This window comes from Oncorhynchus gorbuscha, linkage group LG11 (genome assembly GCF_021184085.1).
Source record: "Oncorhynchus gorbuscha isolate QuinsamMale2020 ecotype Even-year linkage group LG11, OgorEven_v1.0, whole genome shotgun sequence".
NCBI lineage: Eukaryota > Metazoa > Chordata > Actinopteri > Salmoniformes > Salmonidae > Oncorhynchus > Oncorhynchus gorbuscha.
The window spans coordinates 3,665,091-3,685,687 of NC_060183.1; the positions used below are offsets into that span (position 1 = coordinate 3,665,091).

A 20,597-nucleotide genomic window follows, 5' to 3' on the forward strand; every position below is an offset into this window, starting at 1 on the left:
ATGGATCAAACATCAGTCTCTATAACCCCTGGGAACCATATGTATCAAGCATCAGTCTCTATAACCCCTGGGAACCATATGGATCAAGCATCAGTCTCTATACCCCCCTGGGAACCATATGGATCAAGCATCAGTCTCTATAACCCCCTGGGAACCATATGGATCAAGCATCAGTCTCTATAACCTCCCGGGAACCATATGGATCAAGCATCAGTCTCAATAACCCCCTGGGAACCATATGGATCAAGCATCAATCTCTATAACCCCCTGGGAACCATAATAATCAAGCATCAATCAAGCATCAGTCTCTATAACCCCCTGGGAACCATATGGATCAAGCATCAATCAAGCATCAGTCTCTATAACCCCCTGAGAACCATATGGATCAAACATCAGTCTCTATAACCCCCTGGGAACCATATGTATCAAGCATCAGTCTCTATAACCCCCTGGGAACCATATGTATCAAGCATCAGTCTCTTTAACCCCCTGGGAACCATATGGATCAAGCATCAGTCTCTATAACCCCCCGGGAACCATATGTATCAAGCATCAGTCTCAATAACCCCCTGGGAACCATAATAATCAAGCATCAATCAAGCATCAGTCTCTATAACCCCCTGGGAACAATATGTATCAAGCATCAGTCTCTATAACCCCCTGGGAACCATATGGATCAAGCATCAATCTCTATAACCCCCTGAGAACCATAATAATCAAGCATCAATCAAGCATCAGTCTCTATAACCCCCTGGGAACAATATGTATCAAGCATCAGTCTCTAGAACCCCCTGGGAACCATATGGATCAAGCATCAGTCTCTATAACCTCCTGGGAACCATATGTATCAAGTATCAGTCTCAATAACCCCCTGGGAACCATATGTATCAAGCATCAGTCTCTATTACCCACTGGGAACCATATGGATCAAGCATCAATCTCTATAACCCCCTGGGAACCATAATAATCAAGCATCAATCAAGCATCAGTCTCTATAACCCCCTGGGAACAATATGTATCAAGCATCAGTCTCTATGACCCCCTGGGAACCATATGTATCAAGCATCAGTCTCTTTAACCCCCTGGGAACCATATGGATCAATCTTCAGTCTCTATAACCCCCCGGGAACCATATGTATCAAGCATCAATCAAGCATCAGTCTCTATAACCCCCTGGGAACCATATGATCAAGCATCAGTCTCAATAACCCCCTGGGAACCATATGGTTCAAGCATCAATCAAGCATCAGTCTCTATAACCCCCTGGGAACCATATGGATCAAGCATCAGTCTCTATAACCCCCTGGGAACCATATGGATCAAGCATCAATCAAGCGTCAGTCTCTATAACCCCCCGGGAACCATATGTATCAAGCATCAATCAAGTATCAGTCTCTATAACCCCCTGGGAACCATATGGATCAAACATCAGTCTCTATAACCCCCTGGGAACCATATGTATCAAGCATCAGTCTCTATAACCCCTGGGAACCATATGGATCAAGCATCAGTCTCTATAACCCCCTGGGAACCATATGGATCAAGTATCAGTCTCTATAAACCCCCCGGAACCATATGGATCAAGCATCAGTCTCTATAACCCCCCGGGAACCATATGGATCAAGCATCAGTCTCTATACCCCCCTGGGAACCATATGGATCAAGCATCAGTCTCTATAACCCCCTGGGAACCATATGGATCAAGCATCAGTCTCTATAACCTCCCTGGGAACCATATGGATCAAGCATCAGTCTCAATAACCCCCTGGGAACCATATGGATCAAGCATCAGTCTCTATAACCCCCTGGGAACCATAAGGATCAAGCATCAATCTCTATAACCCCCTGGGAACCATAATAATCAAGCATCAATCAAGCATCAGTCTCTATAACCCCCTGGGAACCATATGGATCAAGCATCAATCAAGCATCAGTCTCTATAACCCCCTGAGAACCATATGGATCAAACATCAGTCTCTATAACCCCCTGGGAACCATATGTATCAAGCATCAGTCTCTATAACCCCCTGGGAACCATATGTATCAAGCATCAGTCTCTTTAACCCCCTGGGAACCATATGGATCAAGCATCAGTCTCTATAACCCCCCGGGAACCATATGTATCAAGCATCAGTCTCAATAACCCCCTGGGAACCATATGGTTCAAGCATCAATCAAGCATCAGTCTCTATAACCCCCTGGGAACCATATGGATCAAGCATCAGTCTCTATAACCCCCTGGGAACCATATGGATCAAGCATCAGTCTCTATAACCCCCTGGGAACCATATGTATCAAGCATCAGTCTCTTTAACCCCCTGGGAACCATATGGATCAAGCAGCAGTCTCTATAACCCCCCGGGAACCATATGTATCAAGCATCAGTCTCTATAACCTAGTGAGTCCTCCAGATCAGAGGCAGTAGGGATGATCAGGGATGTTCTCTGTTTAGTGAGTCCTCCAGATCAGAGGCAGTAGAGATGACCAGGAATGTTCTCTGTTTAGTGAGTCCACCAGATCAGAGACAGTAGAGATGACCAGGAATGTTCTCTGTTTAGTGAGTCCTCCAGATCAGAGCCAGTAGGGATGACCAGACTAACTCACCTATATTACAGGTAGCCCCCTCCCTCCCACCCAGACTAACTCACCTATATTACAGGTAGCCCCCTCCCTCCCACCCAGACTAACTCACCTATATTACAGGTAGCCCCCTCCCTCCCACCCAGACTAACTCACCTATATTACAGGTAGCCCCCTCCCTCCCACCCAGACTAACTCACCTATATTACAGGTAGCCCCCTCCCTCCCACCCAGACTAACTCACCTATATTACAGGTAGCCCCCTCCCTCCCACCCAGACTAACTCACCTATATTACAGGTAGTCCCTCCCTCCCACCCAGACTAACTCACCTATATTACAGGTAGCCCCTCCCTCCCACCCAGACTAACTCACCTATATTACAGGTAGCCCCTTCCTCCCACCCAGACTAACCTATATTACAGGTAGCCCCCTCCCACCCAGACTAACTCACCTATATTACAGGTAGCCCCCTCCCATCCAGGGGAACACTTGCACTGGAAGGTGTCTCCCTCGTCATGGCATGTCCCTCCGTTGTTACAGGTAGCCTCATCACACTGGCTCTCACCTGGGAGACAGAGTTAAAGAGTCAGTGTTTTCATAATGCACACACACACCTACCTGTGTGATAACATTCACACCTAAGCACGTAAATAGAAAATGAGATGGAGGGAGGGAGTGAGAGAGGGAGAGAGAGAGAGAGAGAGAGAGAGAGAGAGAGAGAGAGAGAGAGAGAGAGAGAGAGAGAGAGAGAGAGAGAGAGAGAGAGAGAGAGAGAGAGAGAGAGAGAGAGAGAGACTGAGAGAGAGAGAGAGAGAGAGACTGAGGGAGAGAGAGAGAGAGAGAGACTGAGAGAGAGAGAGCAGAGAGAGAGAGACTGAGGGAGAGAGAGAGAGAGAGAGACTGAGGGAGAGAGAGAGAGAGACTGAGGGAGAGAGAGAGAGAGACTGAGGAGAGAGAGAGAGAGACTGAGAGGGGAGAGAGAGAGACTGAGGGAGGGAGAGGAGAGAGAGAGAGAGAGAGAGAGACTGAGGGAGGGAGAGAGAGAGAGAGAGAGAGAGAGAGAGAGACTGAGGGAGAGAGAGAGAGAGAGAGAGAGAGAGAGAGAGAGAGAGAGAGACAGAGAGAGAGAGAGAGAGAGAGGAGAGAGAGAGAGAGAGAGAGAGAGAGAGAGAGAGAGAGAGAGAGACTGAGAGAGAGAGAGAGAGAGACTGAGAGAGGGAGGGAGAGAGACAGAGAGAGAGAGAGGGAGAGAGAGAGGAGAGACTGAGGGGAGAGAGACTGAGGGAGGGAGAGAGAGAGAGAGAGACTGAGGGAGAGAGAGAGAGAGACTGAGGGAGGGAGAGAGAGAGAGAGACTGAGGGAGAGAGAGAGAGAGACTGAGGGAGGGAGAGAGAGAGACTGAGGGAGAGAGAGAGAGAGACTGAGGGACAGAGATGTGTTCTTACGGGAGTGGCAGGTCTTCCCCTTCCAGCCGTTCATACACTCACAGAAGAAATCAGTCACCAGGTCTCGACATGTTCCTCCATTATGACATGGACTAGTGCTGCAGTCATCTATATCTGGAGGAGAGGAGGGGGGAGGAAGAGGAGGAGGAGAGAGAGGAGAGGGGGAAAGGAGGAGAGAGGAGAGGGGGAAAGGAGGACAGAGGAGAGAGGAGAGGAGGATAGAAATAGAGGAGAGAGAGGAGGAGAGAGGAGGAGGAGAGAGGACAGAGGAGGAGGGAGAGAGGAGGAGAGAGGAGAGGGGGAAAGGAGGAGAGGGAGGGGGAGAGGAGGAGGAGGAGAGGGGGAGAGGAGGAGAGAGGATAGAAATAGAGGAGGAGAGAGGATAGAAATAGAGGAGGAGAGAGGATAGAAATAGAGGAGGAGAGGGGAGAGGAGGAGGAGAGAGGATAGAGAGGGGAGGAGAGGGGGAGAGAGAGGAGAGGGGGAAAGGAGGAGGAGGAGAGGGGGAGAGGAGGAGGAGAGAGAGGATAGAGAGGAGGAGAGAGGATAGAAATAGAGGAGGAGAGGGGGGAGAGAGAGGATAGAGAGGAGGAGAGGGGGGAGAGAGAGGAGAGGGGGAAAGGAGGAGGAGGAGAGGAGGAGGAGAGAGAGGAGAGAGAAACTTGTTTCAGGTTAAATTGCTGGTCATAATTACACGTAGCGACCTACTTAGTGAAACATATATCATGCATCTGTACGTGTCAACGATGATGGGTAAGAATGTGGACCCCAGGAAAACTGGCGGTCGCTAATATATACATATAACGGTTTATCTCTACTATATTACCGCCGCCACCTTAGCTTAGTGGCGGTCGCTAAGGTATCAGCTAATGAGGATCCAAATAAAGACTAGTAGTGCTGCCGGGGGCCGGTCTAGAGGGGGGCGGTCTAGAGGGGGCGGTCTAGAGGGGGGCGGTCTAGAGGGGGCCGGTCTAGAGGGGGCCGGTCTAGAGGGGGCCGGGGGCCGGTCTAGGGGGCCGGGGGCCGGTCTAGAGGGGCCGGGGGCCGGTCTAGAGGGGGCCGGTCTAGAGGGGGCCGGTCTAGAGGGGCCGGTCTAGAGGGGGCCGGTCTAGAGGGGGCCGGGGGCCGGTCTAGGGGGCCGGTCTAGGGGGCCGGTCTAGAGGGGGCCGAGGGCCGGTCTAGAGGGGGCCGGTCTAGAGGGGCCGGTCTAGAGGGGCCGGTCTAGAGGGGGCCGAGGGCCGGTCTAGAGAGGGGCCGGTCTAGAGGGGGCCGGTCTAGAGGGGGCCGGTCTAGAGGGGGCCGGTCTAGAGGGGGGCCGGTCAAGAGGGGGCCGGTCAAGAGGGCCGGTCAAGAGGGGGAGACGGTCTAGAAGGGCCGGTCTAGAGGGGGTCTAGAGGGGCCGGTCTAGAGGGGGCGGTCTAGAGGGGCGGTCTAGAGGGGGCCGGTCTAGAGGGGGCCGGTCTAGAGGGGCCGGTCTAGAGGGGGCCGGTCTAGAGGGGGCCAGGGTCGGTCTAGAGGGGGCCAGGGGCCGGTCTAGAGGGGGCCAGGGGCCGGTCTAGAGGGGGCCAGTGGCCGGTCTAGAGGGGGCCAGGGCCAGGGGCCGGTCTAGAGGGGGCCAGGGGCCGGTCTAGAGGGGGCCAGGGGCCGGTCTAGAGGGGGCCGGTCTAGAGGGGGCCGGTCTAGAGGGGCCGGTCTAGAGGGGCCGGTCTAGAGGGGCCGGTCTAGAGGGGCGGTCTAGAGGGGGCCGGTCTAGAGGGGCCGGTCTAGAGGGGGCCGGTCTAGAGGGGGCCGGTCTAGAGGGGGCCGGTCTAGAGGGGGCCGGTCTAGAGGGGCCGGTCTAGAGGGGGCCAGGGACCGGTCTAGAGGGGACCAGGGGCCGGTCTAGAGGGGACCAGGGGCCGGTCTAGAGGGGGCCGGGGAAGGGTCTAGAGGGGGCCGGTCTAGAGGGGGCCGGTCTAGAGGGGCCGGTCTAGAGGGGGCCGGTCTAGAGGGGGCCGGTCTAGAGGGCCGGTCTAGAGGAGGGGCCGGTCTAGAGGGGGCCGGTCTAGAGGGGCGGGTCTAGGGGGCCGGTCTAGAGGGTGGCGGTCTAGAGGGTGGCGGTCTAGAGGGTGGCGGTCTAGAGGGTGGCGGTCTAGAGGTGGCAGTCTAGAGGTGGCGGTCTAGAGGGGGCCGGGGTCCGGTATAGAGGTGGCGGTCTAGAGGGGGCCGGTCTAGAGGGGGCCGGTCTAGAGGGGGCCGGTCTAGAGGGGGCCAGGGGTCGGTCTAGAGGGGGCCAGGGGCCGGTCTAGAGGGGGCCAGTGGCCGGTCTAGAGGGGGCCAGGGGCCGGTCTAGAGGGGGCCAGGGGCCGGTCTAGAGGGGGCCAGGGGCCGGTCTAGAGGGGGCCGGTCTAGAGGGGGGGGTCTAGAGGGGGCCGGTCTAGAGGGGGGCCGGTCTAGAGGGGGCCGGTCTAGAGGGGGCCGGTCTAGAGGGGGCCGGTCTAGAGGGGCCGGTCTAGAGGGGCCGGTCTAGAGGGGCCGGTCTAGAGGGGGCCGGTCTAGAGGGGGCCGGTCTAGAGGGGGCCGGTCTAGAGGGGGCCGGTCTAGAGGGGGCCAGGGACCGGTCTAGAGGGGACCAGGGGCCGGTCTAGAGGGGACCAGGGGCCGGTCTAGAGGGGGGTGGGAAGGGTCTAGAGGGGGCCGGTCTAGAGGGGGCCGGTCTAGAGGGGGCCGGTCTAGAGGGGGCCGGTCTAGAGGGGGCCGGTCTAGAGGGGGCGGGTCTAGAGGGGGCCGGTCTAGAGGGGGCCGGTCTAGAGGGTGGCGGTCTAGAGGGTGGCGGTCTAGAGGTGGCAGTCTAGAGGTGGCGGTCTAGAGGTGGCGGTCTAGAGGGGGCCGGGGTCCGGTATAGAGGTGGCGGTCTAGAGGGGGCCGGTCTAGAGGGGGCACTGCCTGCCCTGGAGGCACCTGCCCGCCCCTCGTAGTTCTCATCAACATTTCGATCTCTCAATAGAAGTTGAAAAACACTTTTTATTTTTAAAGAATAAATACTTACTGGTCTCGCAGTGATCCCCCTCCCAGCCGTCTCCACAGATACACTGGTACACACTGACTTTATCTATACAGGTTCCTCCGTTACCACACGGGTTGCTCTCACAATCATTAATATCTGAGATGGAGGGGAGAGAGAGGAGAGGTGGGGGGGAGGAGAGAGAGAGAGAGAGAGAGAGAGAGAGAGAGAGAGGTGGGGGGGGGGGGAGAGAGAGGAGAGGTGGGGGGGGAGAGAGAGGAGAGGTGGGGGGAGAGAGAGGAGAGGTGGGGGGGAGAGAGAGAGAGAGAGGTGGGGGAGAGAGAGAGGAGAGGTGGGGGAGAGAGAGAGAGGTGGGGGGAGAGAGAGAGAGAGAGAGAGAGAGGTGGGGGGAGAGAGAGAGAGGAGGGGGGGGGGAGAGAGAGAGAGAGGTGGGGGGGAGAGAGAGGAGAGGTGGGGGGGGAGAGGAGAGGTGGGGGGAGGGAGGGGAGGGAGAGAGAGAGAGAGAGAGAGAGAGAGAGAGAGAGAGAGAGAGAGAGAGAGAGAGAGAAAGAGAGAGAAAGAGAGAGGGAGGGGTGGGGGGAGAGAGAGAGAGAGGAGGGGAGGGGGAGAGAGAGAGAGAGGGGGGGAGGAGAGGGGGGAGGAGAGAAATCATTAGAAACTACAGTAAGGTAGGTTTAAATGGATAATGTACCTGTACAAAACAGTGAAAAAAGTGAACTCCAGTAAGATCATTCTCTGAGTGTTGGCTTTAGTTTGACGTGTGGAATGTGGTTGGTGTGTGAAATCTTGTGTGAGTCCCGCGCCAAGGCCGCAGTGTTTGCGGACAGTTTAGAGGGACACTGGGTACTGTTGATAGCTGCCTGCCAGTGGTGCTTTGAAGGACAGCATGGGTGGTTTGGGATCAGGGTCTCTTTGCTTTAGCGAGATATGTCATGTCTAAGTCCCTATGTCTGCTATATGTCATGTCTATACTTCATGTCTAAGTCACTATGTCTGCTATATGTCATGTCTATACTTCATGTCTAAGTCACTATGTCTGCTATATGTCATGTCTATATGTCAGTATGTCTACTATATGTCATGTTTATACTATATGTCATGTCTATAAGTCAGTATGTCTGCTATATGTCATGTCTATACTTCATGTCTAAGTCACTATGTCTGCTATATGTCATGTCTATACATTACATTTACATTTAAGTCATTTAGCAGACGCTCTTATCCAGAGCGACTATACTATATGTCATGTCTATAAGTCAGTATGTCTGCTATATGTCATGTCTATAAGTCACTATGTCTGCTATATGTCATGTCTATACTATATGTCATGTCTATATGTCAGTATGTCTGCTATATGTCATGTCTATATGTTAGTATGTCTGCTATATGTCATGTCTAAGTCACTATGTCTGCTATATGTCATGTCTATACGTCTGTATGTATGCTATATGTCATGTCTATATGTCAGTATGTCTGCTATATGTCATGTCTATACTATATGTCATGTCTGTATGTCAGTATGTCTGCTATATGTCATGTCTATACGTCAGTATGTCTGCTATGTCAGTATGTCTGCTATATGTCATGTCTATATGTCAGTGTGTCTGCCATATGTCATGTCTATACTATATGTCATGTCTATAAGTCAGTATGTCAGCTATATGTCATGTCTATACTTCATGTCTAAGTCACTATGTCTGCTATATGTCATGTCTATACTATATGTCATGTCTATATGTCAGTATGTCTGCTATATGTCATGTCTATACGTCAGTATGTCTGCTATATGTCATCTCTAAGTCACCATGTCTGCTATATGTCATGTCTATACTATATGTCATGTCTATAAGTCAGTATGTCTGCTATATGTCATGTCTATAAGTCAGTATTGTCTGCTATATGTCATGTCTAAGTCAGTATTGTCTGCTATATGTCATGTCTAAGTCAGTATGTCTGCTATATGTCATGTCTATGTCAGTATGTCTGCTATATGTCATGTCTATATGTCAGTATGTCTGCTATATGTCATGTCTATAAGTCAGTGTGTCTGCTATATGTCATGTCTAAGTCACTATGTCTGCTATATGTCATGTCTATACTATATGTCATGTCTATATGTCAGTATGTCTGCTATATGTCATGTCTATAAGTCAGTATTGTCTGCTATATGTCATGTCTAAGTCAGTATGTCTGCTATATGTCATGTCTATATGTCAGTATGTCTGCTATATGTCATGTCTATAAGTCAGTATGTCTGCTATATGGCATGTCTAAGTCACTATGTCTGCTATATGTCATGTCTATACTATATGTCATGTCTATATGTCAGTATGTCTGCTATATGTCATGTCTAAGTCACTATGTCTGCTATATGTCATGTCTATACTATATGTCATGTCTATAAGTCAGTATGTCTGCTATATGTCATGTCTAAGTCACTATGTCTGCTATGTGTCTTGTCTATACTATATGTCATGTCTATAAGTCAGTATGTCTGCTATATGTCATGTCTATGTCAGTTATATGTCATGTCTAATTCACTATGTCTGCTATATGTCATGTCTATACTATATGTCATGTCTATAAGTCAGTATGTCTGCTATATGTCATCTCTAATTCACTATGTCTGCTATATGTCATGTCTATACTTCATGTCTAAGTCACTATGTCTGCTATATGTCAAGTCTATACTATATGTCATGTCTATAAGTCAGTATGTCTGCTATATGTCATGTCTAAGTCACTATGTCTGCTATGTGTCATGTCTATACTATATGTCATGTCTATAAGTCAGTATGTCTGCTATATGTCATGTCTATGAGTCAGTATGTCTGCTATATGTCATGTCTATAAGTCAGTATGTCTGCTATATGTCATGTCTATGTCAGTTATATGTCATGTCTAATTCACTATGTCTGCTATATGTCATGTCTATACTATATGTCATGTCTATAAGTCAGTATGTCTGCTATATGTCATGTCTATAAGTCATTATGTCTGCTATATGTCATGTCTATAAGTCAGTATGTCTGCTATATGTCATGTCTATATGTCAGTATGTCTGCTATATGTCATGTCTAAGTCAGTATGTCTGCTATATGTCATGTCTATAAGTCAGCATGTCTGCTATATCTCATGTTGATGAATCAGTATGTCTGCTATACATGTCTATACGTCTGTATGTCTGCTATATGTCATGTCTATACGTCACTATGTCTACTATATGTCATCTCTAATTCACTATGTCTGCTATATGTCATGTCTATACGTCACTATGTCTGCTATATGTCATCTCTAATTCACTATGTCTGCTATATGTCATGTCTATATTACATTTACATTTAAGTCATTTAGCAGACGCTATTATCCATGTCATGTCTATATGTCAGTATGTCTGCTATATGTCATGTCTATGAGTCAGTATGTCTGCTATATGTCATGTATATACGTCAGTATGTCTGCTATATGTCATGTCTATGAGTCCCTATGTCTACTATATGTCATGTCTATACTATATGTCATGTCTATGAGTCAGTATGTTTGCTATATGTCATGTCTATGAGTCCCTATGTCTACTATATGTCATGTCTATACGTCAGTATGTCTGCTATATGTCATGTCTATAAGTCAGTATGTCTGCTATATGTCATGTCAATAAGCCCCTATGTCTGCTATATTTCATGTGTAAGTCAGCATGTCTTACTCTCGTGACAGTATGTGCCTCTGAAGCCCTCCTGACAGTCACAGCTGAACTGTCCTCCAGCCTGGCTCCGACAGCGTCCGTGAGGACCACACACGTTGGAGGAGATGTACCGCTCCCCTCCAGGGGTACTGTTGGATCCCACGGCAACCGTGCAGCTGTCAATCACTGTTGGGGGGAGGGGATTTATACAACGTTCTTCTATGTATTAAGATTGCAATCACCGCACACTAGATGCATGGCACTGACACCCACTACAGAACATATAGACCTGAACCCAGGCCTCAAACAGAAAGCAACTCAGGGTAGTTCTGGTACCAATGTCCTCTTAGTCACCATGACAACTCAGGGTAGTTCTGGTACCAATGTCCTCTTAGTCACCATGACAACTCAGGGTAGTTCTGGTACCAGTGTCCTCTTAGTCACCATGACAACTCAGGGTAGTTCTGGTACCAATGCCCTCTTAGTCACCATGACAACTCAGGGTTGTTCTGGTACCAATGTCCTCTTAGTCACCATGACAACTCAGGGTAGTTCTGGTACCAGTGTCCTCTTAGTCACCATGACAACTCAGGGTAGTTCTGGTACCAGTGTCCTCTTAGTCACCATGACAACTCAGGGTAGTTCTGGTACCAGTATCCTCTTAGTCACCATGACAACTCAGGGTAGTTCTGGTACCAGTGTCCTCTTAGTCACCATGACAACTCAGGGTAGTTCTGGTACCAATGTCCTCTTAGTCACCATGACAACTCAGGGTAGTTCTGGTACCAGTGTCCTCTTAGTCACCATGACAACTCAGGGTAGTTCTGGTACCAGTGTCCTCTTAGTCACCATGACAACTCAGGGTAGTTCTGGTACCAGTATCCTCTTAGTCACCATGACAACTCAGGGTAGTTCTGGTACCAGTGTCCTCTTAGTCACCATGACAACTCAGGGTAGTTCTGGTACCAGTGTCCTCTTACTCACCATGACAACTCAGGGTAGTTCTGGTACCAATGTCCTCTTAGTCACCATGACAACTCAGGGTAGTTCTGGTACCAGTGTCCTCTTAGTCACCATGACAACTCAGGGTAGTTCTGGTACCAATGTCCTCTTAGTCACCATGACAACTCAGGGTAGTTCTGGTACCAGTGTCCTCTTAGTCACCATGACAACTCAGGGTAGTTCTGGTACCAATGCCCTCTTAGTCACCATGACAACTCAGGGTAGTTCTGGTACCAGTGTCCTCTTAGTCACCATGACAACTCAGGGTAGTTCTGGTACCAGTATCCTCTTAGTCACCATGACAACTCAGGGTAGTTCTGGTACCAGTATCCTCTTAGTCACCATGACAACTCAGGGTAGTTCTGGTACCAGTGTCCTCTTAGTCACCATGACAACTCAGGGTAGTTCTGGTACCAGTGTCCTCTTAGTCACCATGACAACTCAGGGTAGTTCTGGTACCAATGCCCTCTTAGTCACCATGACAACTCAGGGTAGTTCTGGTACCAATGTCCTCTTACACAGAGACGCTTTATGAACACAGACCCAGGTTTACATTCCGGTTAAAAAACACAGACACACGTCGCTGACTGAGCGATCAATTCTTCTCAGGAAGTGTAAACATGGAGGAACAGCAGCAACAGGAAGCTGTTACGCTAATCTCTCTCACTCTGCACTCCTGTCTGGCCTAGTTAACACAGAGAGCTGAATCTAAACCCCAAACACTATACTAACACCAAGAGAGAGAGGGGTGGGGGAACGAGGGATAGGGGGAACGAGCGAGAGAGAGGGGGAGAACGAGAAACGAGAGGGAGGGAGGGAAACGAGCGAGGGGGGAGAGAAAATAGGGGGAGAAAGAGAGAGGGGGAGGGAAACGAGAGAGAGGGGGGGAGAGAAAGAGAGAGGGGAGGGAAACGAGAGAGAGGGAGGGAGGGAAACGAGAGAGAGAGGGAGAGGAGGGAAACGAGAGAGAGAGAGAGGGAGGGAAACGAGAGAGGGAGAGGAGGGAAACGAGAGAGAGAAGGGAGGGAGGGAAACGAGAGAGAGGGGGAAACGAGAGAGGGAAAAGAGAGAGGGAGGGAGGGAAACGAGAGAGAGGGAGGGAGGGAAACGAGAGAGGGGGAGGGAGGGAAACGAGAGAGAGGGAGAGGAGGGAAACGAGAGAGAGAGGGAGGGAGGAAACGAGAGAGAGAGGGGGAGGAGGGAAGAGAGGGAGGGAAACGAGAGAGGAGGGAGGGAGGGAAACGAGAGAGAGGGAGGGAGAGAGGGAAAGAGAGAGAGAGGGAAACGAGAGAGGGAAGGGAGAGAGGGAAACGAGGGAGGGAAGGGAGAGGGAAAAGAGAGGAGGGAGGAGGGAAACGAGAGAGAGGGAGGGAGGGAAAGAGAGAGAGGGAGGGAGGGAAACGAGAGAGAGGGAGGGAGGGAAACGAGAGAGAGGGAGGGAGGGAAACGAGAGAGGGAAACGAGAGAGGGAAACGAGAGAGAGGGAGGGAGGGAAACGAGAGAGAGGGAGGGAGGGAAACGAGAGAGAGAGGGGAGGGAGGGAGGGAAACGAGAGAGAGGGGAGGGAGGGAAACGAGAGAGAGGGAAAGAGAGAGAGAGGGAAACGAGAGAGAGAGGGAGAGAGGGAAACGAGAGAGAGGGAGGGAGGGAAACGAGAGAGAGGGAAGGAGAGGGAGGGAAACGAGAGAGAGGGAGGGAGGGAGGGAGAGAGAGGAGGGAAACGAGAGAGAGAGAGGGAGGGAGGGAAACGAGAGAGAGGGGAGGAGGGAAACGAGAGAGGGAGGGAGGGGAGGGAAACGAGAGAGGGAAACGAGGAGAGGGAAACGAGAGAGGGGGAGGGAGGGAAACGAGAGAGGGAAGGGAGAGAGAGAGGGAGGGAGGGAAACGAGAGAGAGAGGGAGGGAGGGAAACGAGAGAGAGGGAGGGAGGGAAAACGAGAGAGAGGGAGGGAGGGAAACGAGAGAGAGGGAGGGAGGGAAACGAGAGAGGGAAGGGAGGGAGGGAAACGAGAGAGAGGGAGGGAGGGAAACGAGAGAGAGGAGGGAGGAAAGGAGAGAGGGAGGGAGGGAAACGAGAGAGAGGGAGGGAGGGAAACGAGAGAGAGGGAGGGAGGGAAACGAGAGAGAGAGGGAGGGAGGGAAACGAGAGAGGGGAGGGAGGGAAACGAGAGAGAGGGAGGGAGGGAAACGAGAGAGAGGGAGGGAGGGAAACGAGAGAGGGAGGGGGAGAGAGGGAAACGAGAGAGGGAGGGAGGGAGGGAAACGAGAGAGAGAGGGAAACGAGAGAGAGAGGAGAGAGAGGGAAACGAGAGAGAAGGGAGGAGGGAAACGAGAGAGGAGGGAGGGAGGGAAACGAGAGAGGGAGGGAGGGAGGGAAACGAGAGAGAGGAAAGGGAGGGAAACGAGAGAGGGGAGGGAGGGAAACGAGAGAGAGGAAACGAGAGAAACGAGAGAGAGGGGGAGGGAAACGAGAGAGGGGGAGGGAGGGAAACGAGAGAGGGAAACGAGAGAGGGAAGGGAGGGAAAGAGAGAGAGGGAGGGAGGGAAACGAGAGAGGGAGGGAGGGAGGGAAACGAGAGAGGGAAACGAGAGAGAGAGAGGGAAACGAGAGAGGGAGGGAAAGAGAGAGGGAAACGAGAGAGGGAGGGAGGGAGGGAAACGAGAGAGAGGAAAGGGAGGGAAACGAGAGAGGGAGGAGGAGGGAAACGAGAGAGAGGGAAGGGAGAGAGAGAGGGAGGGAGGGAAACGAGAGAGGGGAGAGAGGGAAACGAGAGAGAGGGAAACGAGAGAGAGGGAGGGAAACGAGAGAGAGGGAGGGAGGGAAACGAGAGAGAGGGAGGGAGGGAAACGAGAGAGAGGGAGGGAGGGAAACGAGAGAGAGGGAGGGAGGGAAACGAGAGAGAGGGAGGGAGGGAAACGAGAGAGAGGGAGGGAGGGAAACGAGAGAGGGAGGGAGGGGAAACGAGAGAGGGGGGGGAGAAACGAGAGAGGGGGAGAGAAACGAGAGAGGGGGAGAGAAACGAGAGAGAGGGGGGAGGAAACGAGAGAGAGGGAGGGAGGGAAACGAGAGAGAGGGGGGAGGGAAACGAGAGAGGGGGGAGGGAAACGAGAGAGAGGGGGAGGGAGGGAAACGAGAGAGGGAGGGAGGGAAACGAGAGAGAGGGAGGGAGGGAAACGAGAGAGGGGGAGAGAAACGAGAGAGGGGGGAGAGAAACGAGAGAGAGGGGGGAGGGAAACGAGAGAGAGGGGGGAGGGAAACGAGAGAGAGGGGGGAGAGAAACGAGAGAGGGGGGAGAAACGAGAGAGGGGGGAGAGAAACGAGAGAGGGGGAGAGAAACGAGAGAGAGGAGGGAGAGAAACGAGAGAGGGGGAGAGAAACGAGAGAGGGGGAGAGAAACGAGAGAGGGGGAGAGAAACGAGAGAGGGGGGAGAAACGAGAGAGAGGGGGGAGAGAAACGAGAGAGGGGGAGAGAAACGAGAGAGGGGAGAGAAACGAGAGAGGGGGAGAGAAACGAGAGAGGGGGAGAGAAACGAGAGAGGGGAGAGAAACGAGAGAGGGGGAGAGAAACGAGAGAGGGGAGAGAAACGAGAGAGGGGGAGAGAAACGAGAGAGGGGGAGAGAAACGAGAGAGGGGGAGAGAAACGAGAGAGGGGAGAGAAACGAGAGAGGGGGAGAGAAACGAGAGGGGAGAGAAACGAGAGAGGGGGAGAGAAACGAGAGAGGGGGAGAGAAACGAGAGAGGGGGGAGAGAAACGAGAGAGGGGGAGAGAAACGAGAGAGGGGGAGAGAAACGAGAGAGGGGAGAGAAACGAGAGAGGGGGAGAGAAACGAGAGAGGGGGAGAGAAACGAGAGAGGGGGAGAGAAACGAGAGAGGGGAGAGAAACGAGAGAGGGGGAGAGAAACGAGAGAGGGGGAGAGAAACGAGAGAGGGGGAGAGAAACGAGAGAGGGGGAGAGAAACGAGAGAGGGGGAGAGAAACGAGAGAGGGGGAGAGAAACGAGAGAGGGGAGGGAAACGAGAGAGAGGGAGGGAAACGAGAGAGGAGGGAGAGAAACGAGAGAGAGGGAGGGAAACGAGAGAGAGGGAGGGAAACGAGAGAGAGGGAGGGAAACGAGAGAGGGGAGAGAAACGAGAGAGAGGGGAGGGAAACGAGAGAGGGGGAGGGAAACGAGAGAGGGGGGGAAACGAGAGAGAGGGAGGGAAACGAGAGAGAGGGAGGGAAACGAGAGAGGGGAGGGAAACGAGAGAGAGGGAGGGAAACGAGAGAGGGGGGGAAACGAGAGAGAGGGAGGGAAACGAGAGAGGGGAGGGAAACGAGAGAGAGGGAGGGAAACGAGAGAGAGGGAGGGAAACGAGAGAGAGGGAGGGAAACGAGAGAGAGGGAGGGAAACGAGAGAGAGGGAGGGAAACGAGAGAGAGGGAGGGAAACGAGAGAGAGGGAGAGAAACGAGGAGAGGGGGGAAACGAGAGAGGGAGGGAAACGAGAGAGAGGGAGGGAAACGAGAGAGAGGGAGGGAAACGAGAGAGAGGGAGGGAAACGAGAGAGAGGGAGGGAAACGAGAGAGAGGGAGGGAAACGAGAGAGAGGGAGGGAAACGAGAGAGAGGGAGGGAAACGAGAGAGGGGAGGGAAACGAGAGAGAGGGAGGGAAAGAGGGGGAGGGAAACGAGAGAGAGGGGAGGGAAACGAGAGAGGGGGGAGGGAAACGAGAGAGGGGGAGGGAAACGAGAGAGGGGGAGGGAAACGAGAGAGGGGGAGGGAAACGAGAGAGGGGGGAGGGAAAGAGGGGGAGGGAAAGGAGAGAGAGGGGGAAGGAAACGAGAGAGGGGGAGAGAAAGGAGAGAGGGGGGGAGAGAAAGGAGAGAGGGGGGAGAGAAAGGAGAGAGGGGCACTACAGAGGACAAGGTGGGCGTACCTTTGCACGTGCTGGTGTGACAGTGGTCTTTGAGGTGAGAGCAGTTTTTTCCTTCGTAGTCGTCTGAACAGGCGCAGTAGTGACCTGTAGCCAGGTTGTAACATGCGGCTCCATTCTGACATGGGTTGACGAGGCAGTAGTCTATGTCCAACTATAGAGAGAGACAGAGAGACATGTTTACATTTAGGTCATTTACCAGACACTCTTATCCAGAACATCTTTCAGTTAGTGTATAACACTAAGAACTATATAAATATATATATTTACTTTGCAAGAAAAACCTTCAAAAAAGTGTAGTTATGAGAGACAAGACCATGGAAAGAGGCAGACAGACAGAGACGGGGTTCAGTACTAAACACAGACCAGCCCACAGCATCCTCCCGACAGAGACTTACCAGGAAATACCACACACACACACACACACACACACACACACACACACACACACACACACACACACGACTTTGTCAGTGCGTCTGGGTTTAAACAGAAGCTTCACTAAGACACCCTGGCTTATAATGAAGGTTGATCAGTGAACTATAGACAGGTTGGAGGGTGGGGTAGTCTAGTAGACAGGGTAATCTAGTAGTCAGGGTGGGGTAGTCTAGTAGTCAGGGTGGGGTAGTCTAGTAGTCAGGGTGGGGTAGTCTAGTAGACAGGGTGGGGTAGTCTAGTAGACAGGGTGGGGTAGTCTAGTAGACAGGGTGGGGTAGTCTAGTAGTCAGGGTGGGGTAGTCTAGTAGACAGGGTGGGGTCGTCTAGTAGACAGGGTAGTCTAGTCAGGGTGGGGTAGTCTAGTAGACAGGGTGGGGTAGTCTAGTAGACAGGGTGGGGGTAGTCTAGTAGACAGGGTGGGGTAGTCTAGTAGACAGGGTGGGGTAGTCTAGTAGACAGGGTGGGGTAGTCTAGTAGACAGGGTGGGGTAGTCTAGTAGACAGGGTGGGGTAGTCTAGTAGACAGGGTGGGGTAGTCTAGTAGACAGGGTGGGGTAGTCTAGTAGACAGGGTGGGGTAGTCTAGTAGACAGGGTGGGGTAGTCTAGTAGACAGGGTGGGGTAGTCTAGTAGACCGGGTGGGGTAGTCTAGTAGACAGGGTGGGGTAGTCTAGTAGACCGGGTGGGGTAGTCTAGTAGACCGGGTGGGGTAGTCTAGTAGACAGGGTGGGGTAGTCTAGTAGACAGGGTGGGGTAGTCTAGTAGACAGGGTGGGGTAGTCTAGTAGACAGGGTAGTCTAGTAGACAGGGTGGGGTAGTCTAGTAGACAGGATGGGGTAGTGGGGGTTAAGGGGAAGGGTTTCAGTGTTGCTTACCAGGGATAGAATGGGAACTAAATTAAGTTAAACAGTCGGGAAGGTTTTGAAAGCTGCACCAAAACTTACCTGACAGAGTTGTCCCGAGAATCCTGGCAGACAGAGGCAGGTGAATCCGTTGACCTGGTCTTGGCATCGCCCGCCGTTCAAACAGGGAGCGCCGGCACATTCATCCACATCTCTCTCACAGTGGTCTCCAGAGTAACCCGCAGGACACACACAGCGGAACCCGTTCACCAAGTCCTGGAATACACAACGTGTTTACGATACACCACTAGCTAGTTTGACTAGCTACATGCTCCAGAAATACTAGCCAGGTCCAGGAACACAGACAGCCATCCAGCTAGCTGGCCAGAGACCTATTTAATCTAGCTGGCCAGAGACCTATTTAATCTAGCTGGCCAGAGACCTATTTAATCTAGCTGGCCAGAGATCTATTTAATCTAGCTGGCCAGAGACCTATTTAATCTAGCTGGCCAGAGACCTATTTAATCTAGCTGGCCAGAGACCTATTTAATCTAGCTGGCCAGAGACCCCTTTAATCTCCCTTAGAGAACAGGAAGTGTTCGGCTAAAACAGGATGTCAGTCAGGGAAGGGAAAAGAGAAGAAGAGTGTTGTCGGAAGGACAGGGCAATACCAGCTCCTCCAACAGTAATTTAACACAATAATGTTGAGGGTCCTTTAACCTAATGTGTCCAAGGAATCTCTCCTCTCTCCCTTCCTCTTCCTCTACATATTTCATTTAACCTAATGTGTCCAAGGAATCTCTCCTCTCTCCCCTCCTCTTCCTCTACATATTTCATTTAACCTAATGTGTCCAAGGAATCTCTCCTCTCTCCCCTCCTCTTCCTCTACATATTTCATTTAACCTAATGTGTCCAAGGAATCTCTCCTCTCTCCCTTCCTCTTCCTCTACATATTTCATTTAACCTAATGTGTCCAAGGAATCTCTCCTCTCTCCCTTCCTCTTCCTCTACATATTTCATTTAACCTAATGTGTCCAAGGAATCTCTCCTCTCTCCCTTCCTCTTCCTCTACATATTTCATTTAACCTAATGTGTCCAAGGAATCTCTCCTCTCTCCCTTCCTCTTCCTCTACATATTTCATTTAACCTAATGTGTCCAAGGAATCTCTCCTCTCTCCCCTCCTCTTCCTCTACATATTTCATTTAACCTAATGTGTCCAAGGAATCTCTCCTCTCTCCCTTCCTCTTCCTCTACATATTTCATTTAACCTAATGTGTCCAAGGAATCTCTCCTCTCTCCCCTCCTCTTCCTCTACATATTTCATTTAACCTAATGTGTCCAAGGAATCTCTCCTCTCTCCCTTCCTCTTCCTCTACATATTTCATTTAACCTAATGTGTCCAAGGAATCTCTCCTCTCTCCCTTCCTCTTCCTCTACATATTTCATTTCATTGAGGGATTCCAGAACAACGTTAAAAGCTCCCCAGATGTGTGACCTTCCAGAGAACAGAACGCTACACAACTGTTTCCATCTTTTCATTTTTTTTAAAGCTGTAAATTGACTTTGTGGTGTGGAAAGAAACCGTAAACAAAAGGACAAGCTGAACACATAAAACAAGTGTTTGATATCTCCGATACAAGACAGATTAACGTATTTGTAGTTCCCAAACAGAAACATACCCTGCAGGTTCCTCCGTGCTGGCATTGGTCCTTGCAGTCATTGATATCTAGATGTGGGGGGGATGACATATTTTTAAACACCATAATGTAACTGTCTGGATAATATGATGTTTTTAACATAATAACCCACTAACTACTTAATAACTTCCTCTCTGCTCGACCCTCGATAAACTCCTTCATAAACTGCTGGTACAGAACTTAGTAGGGTGTAAGGCAATTCTTACTATCCCTGAGCCAAGTGAAAGTAGCACTGGGTGTGTGTGTGTGTGTGTGTGTGTGTGTGTGTGTGTGTGTGTGTGTGTGTGTGTGTGTGTGTGTGTGTGTGTGTGTGTGTGTGTGTGTGTGTGTGTGTGACTAGAGCTAGATTGTTTTTATCCTTGGCTTCCCAGGGATAATCAACTATCCTTGGCTTCCCAGAGATAATCAACTATCCTTGGCTTCCCAGAGATAATCAACTATCCTTGGCTTCCCAGAGATAATCAACTATCCTTGGCTTCCCAGAGATAATCAACTATCCTTGGCTTCCCAGAGATAATCAACTATCCTTGGCTTCCCAGAGATAATCAACTATCCTTGGCTTCCCAGAGACAATCCACTATCCTTGGCTTCCCAGAGATAATCAACTATCCTTGGCTTCCCAGAGATAATCAACTATCCTTGGTTTCCCAGAGATAATCAACTATCCTTGGTTTCCCAGAGATAATCAACTATCCTTGGCTTCCCAGAGATAATCAACTATCCTTGCCTACATGGGACTCTAGTAATGATAAAGGAACCTCATCACTGAACACAAGTACACACTGCCATCTCTGTCTGCATTGCAAATGGCGCACTATTCCCTATATAGTACACTACTGTAGACCAGGGCCCTATTCTCTATATAGCACACTACTTTGGATCAGGGCCAATAGCGCTCTGGGTGAAATTACATTGACTGTGCTGAGAGTGAAAGAGAGTGAGTGAGTGAGTGAGTGAGTGAGTGAGTGAGTGAGTGAGTGAGTGAGTGAGTGAG

General features: G+C 51.1%; 1 protein-coding gene across 2 annotated transcripts in view; it reads right to left on the reverse strand.

Moving 5' to 3' along the window:
• The window catches only part of LOC124048049 (protein jagged-1b-like), a 107,334-nt gene that overhangs the window by 37,999 nt on the left and 48,738 nt on the right, over positions 1-20,597 (reverse strand). For both annotated transcript variants that reach the window (XM_046368430.1, XM_046368429.1), the window contains exons 11-17: positions 19,586-19,632; positions 18,008-18,181; positions 16,631-16,781; positions 10,735-10,899; positions 7,056-7,169; positions 4,028-4,141; positions 3,034-3,147 (exon numbers count right to left, since the gene is read on the reverse strand). In XM_046368430.1, the coding sequence (XP_046224386.1) occupies positions 3,034-3,147; positions 4,028-4,141; positions 7,056-7,169; positions 10,735-10,899; positions 16,631-16,781; positions 18,008-18,181; positions 19,586-19,632 (879 nt within the window). The remainder of the gene's footprint in view (positions 1-3,033; positions 3,148-4,027; positions 4,142-7,055; positions 7,170-10,734; positions 10,900-16,630; positions 16,782-18,007; positions 18,182-19,585; positions 19,633-20,597) is intronic.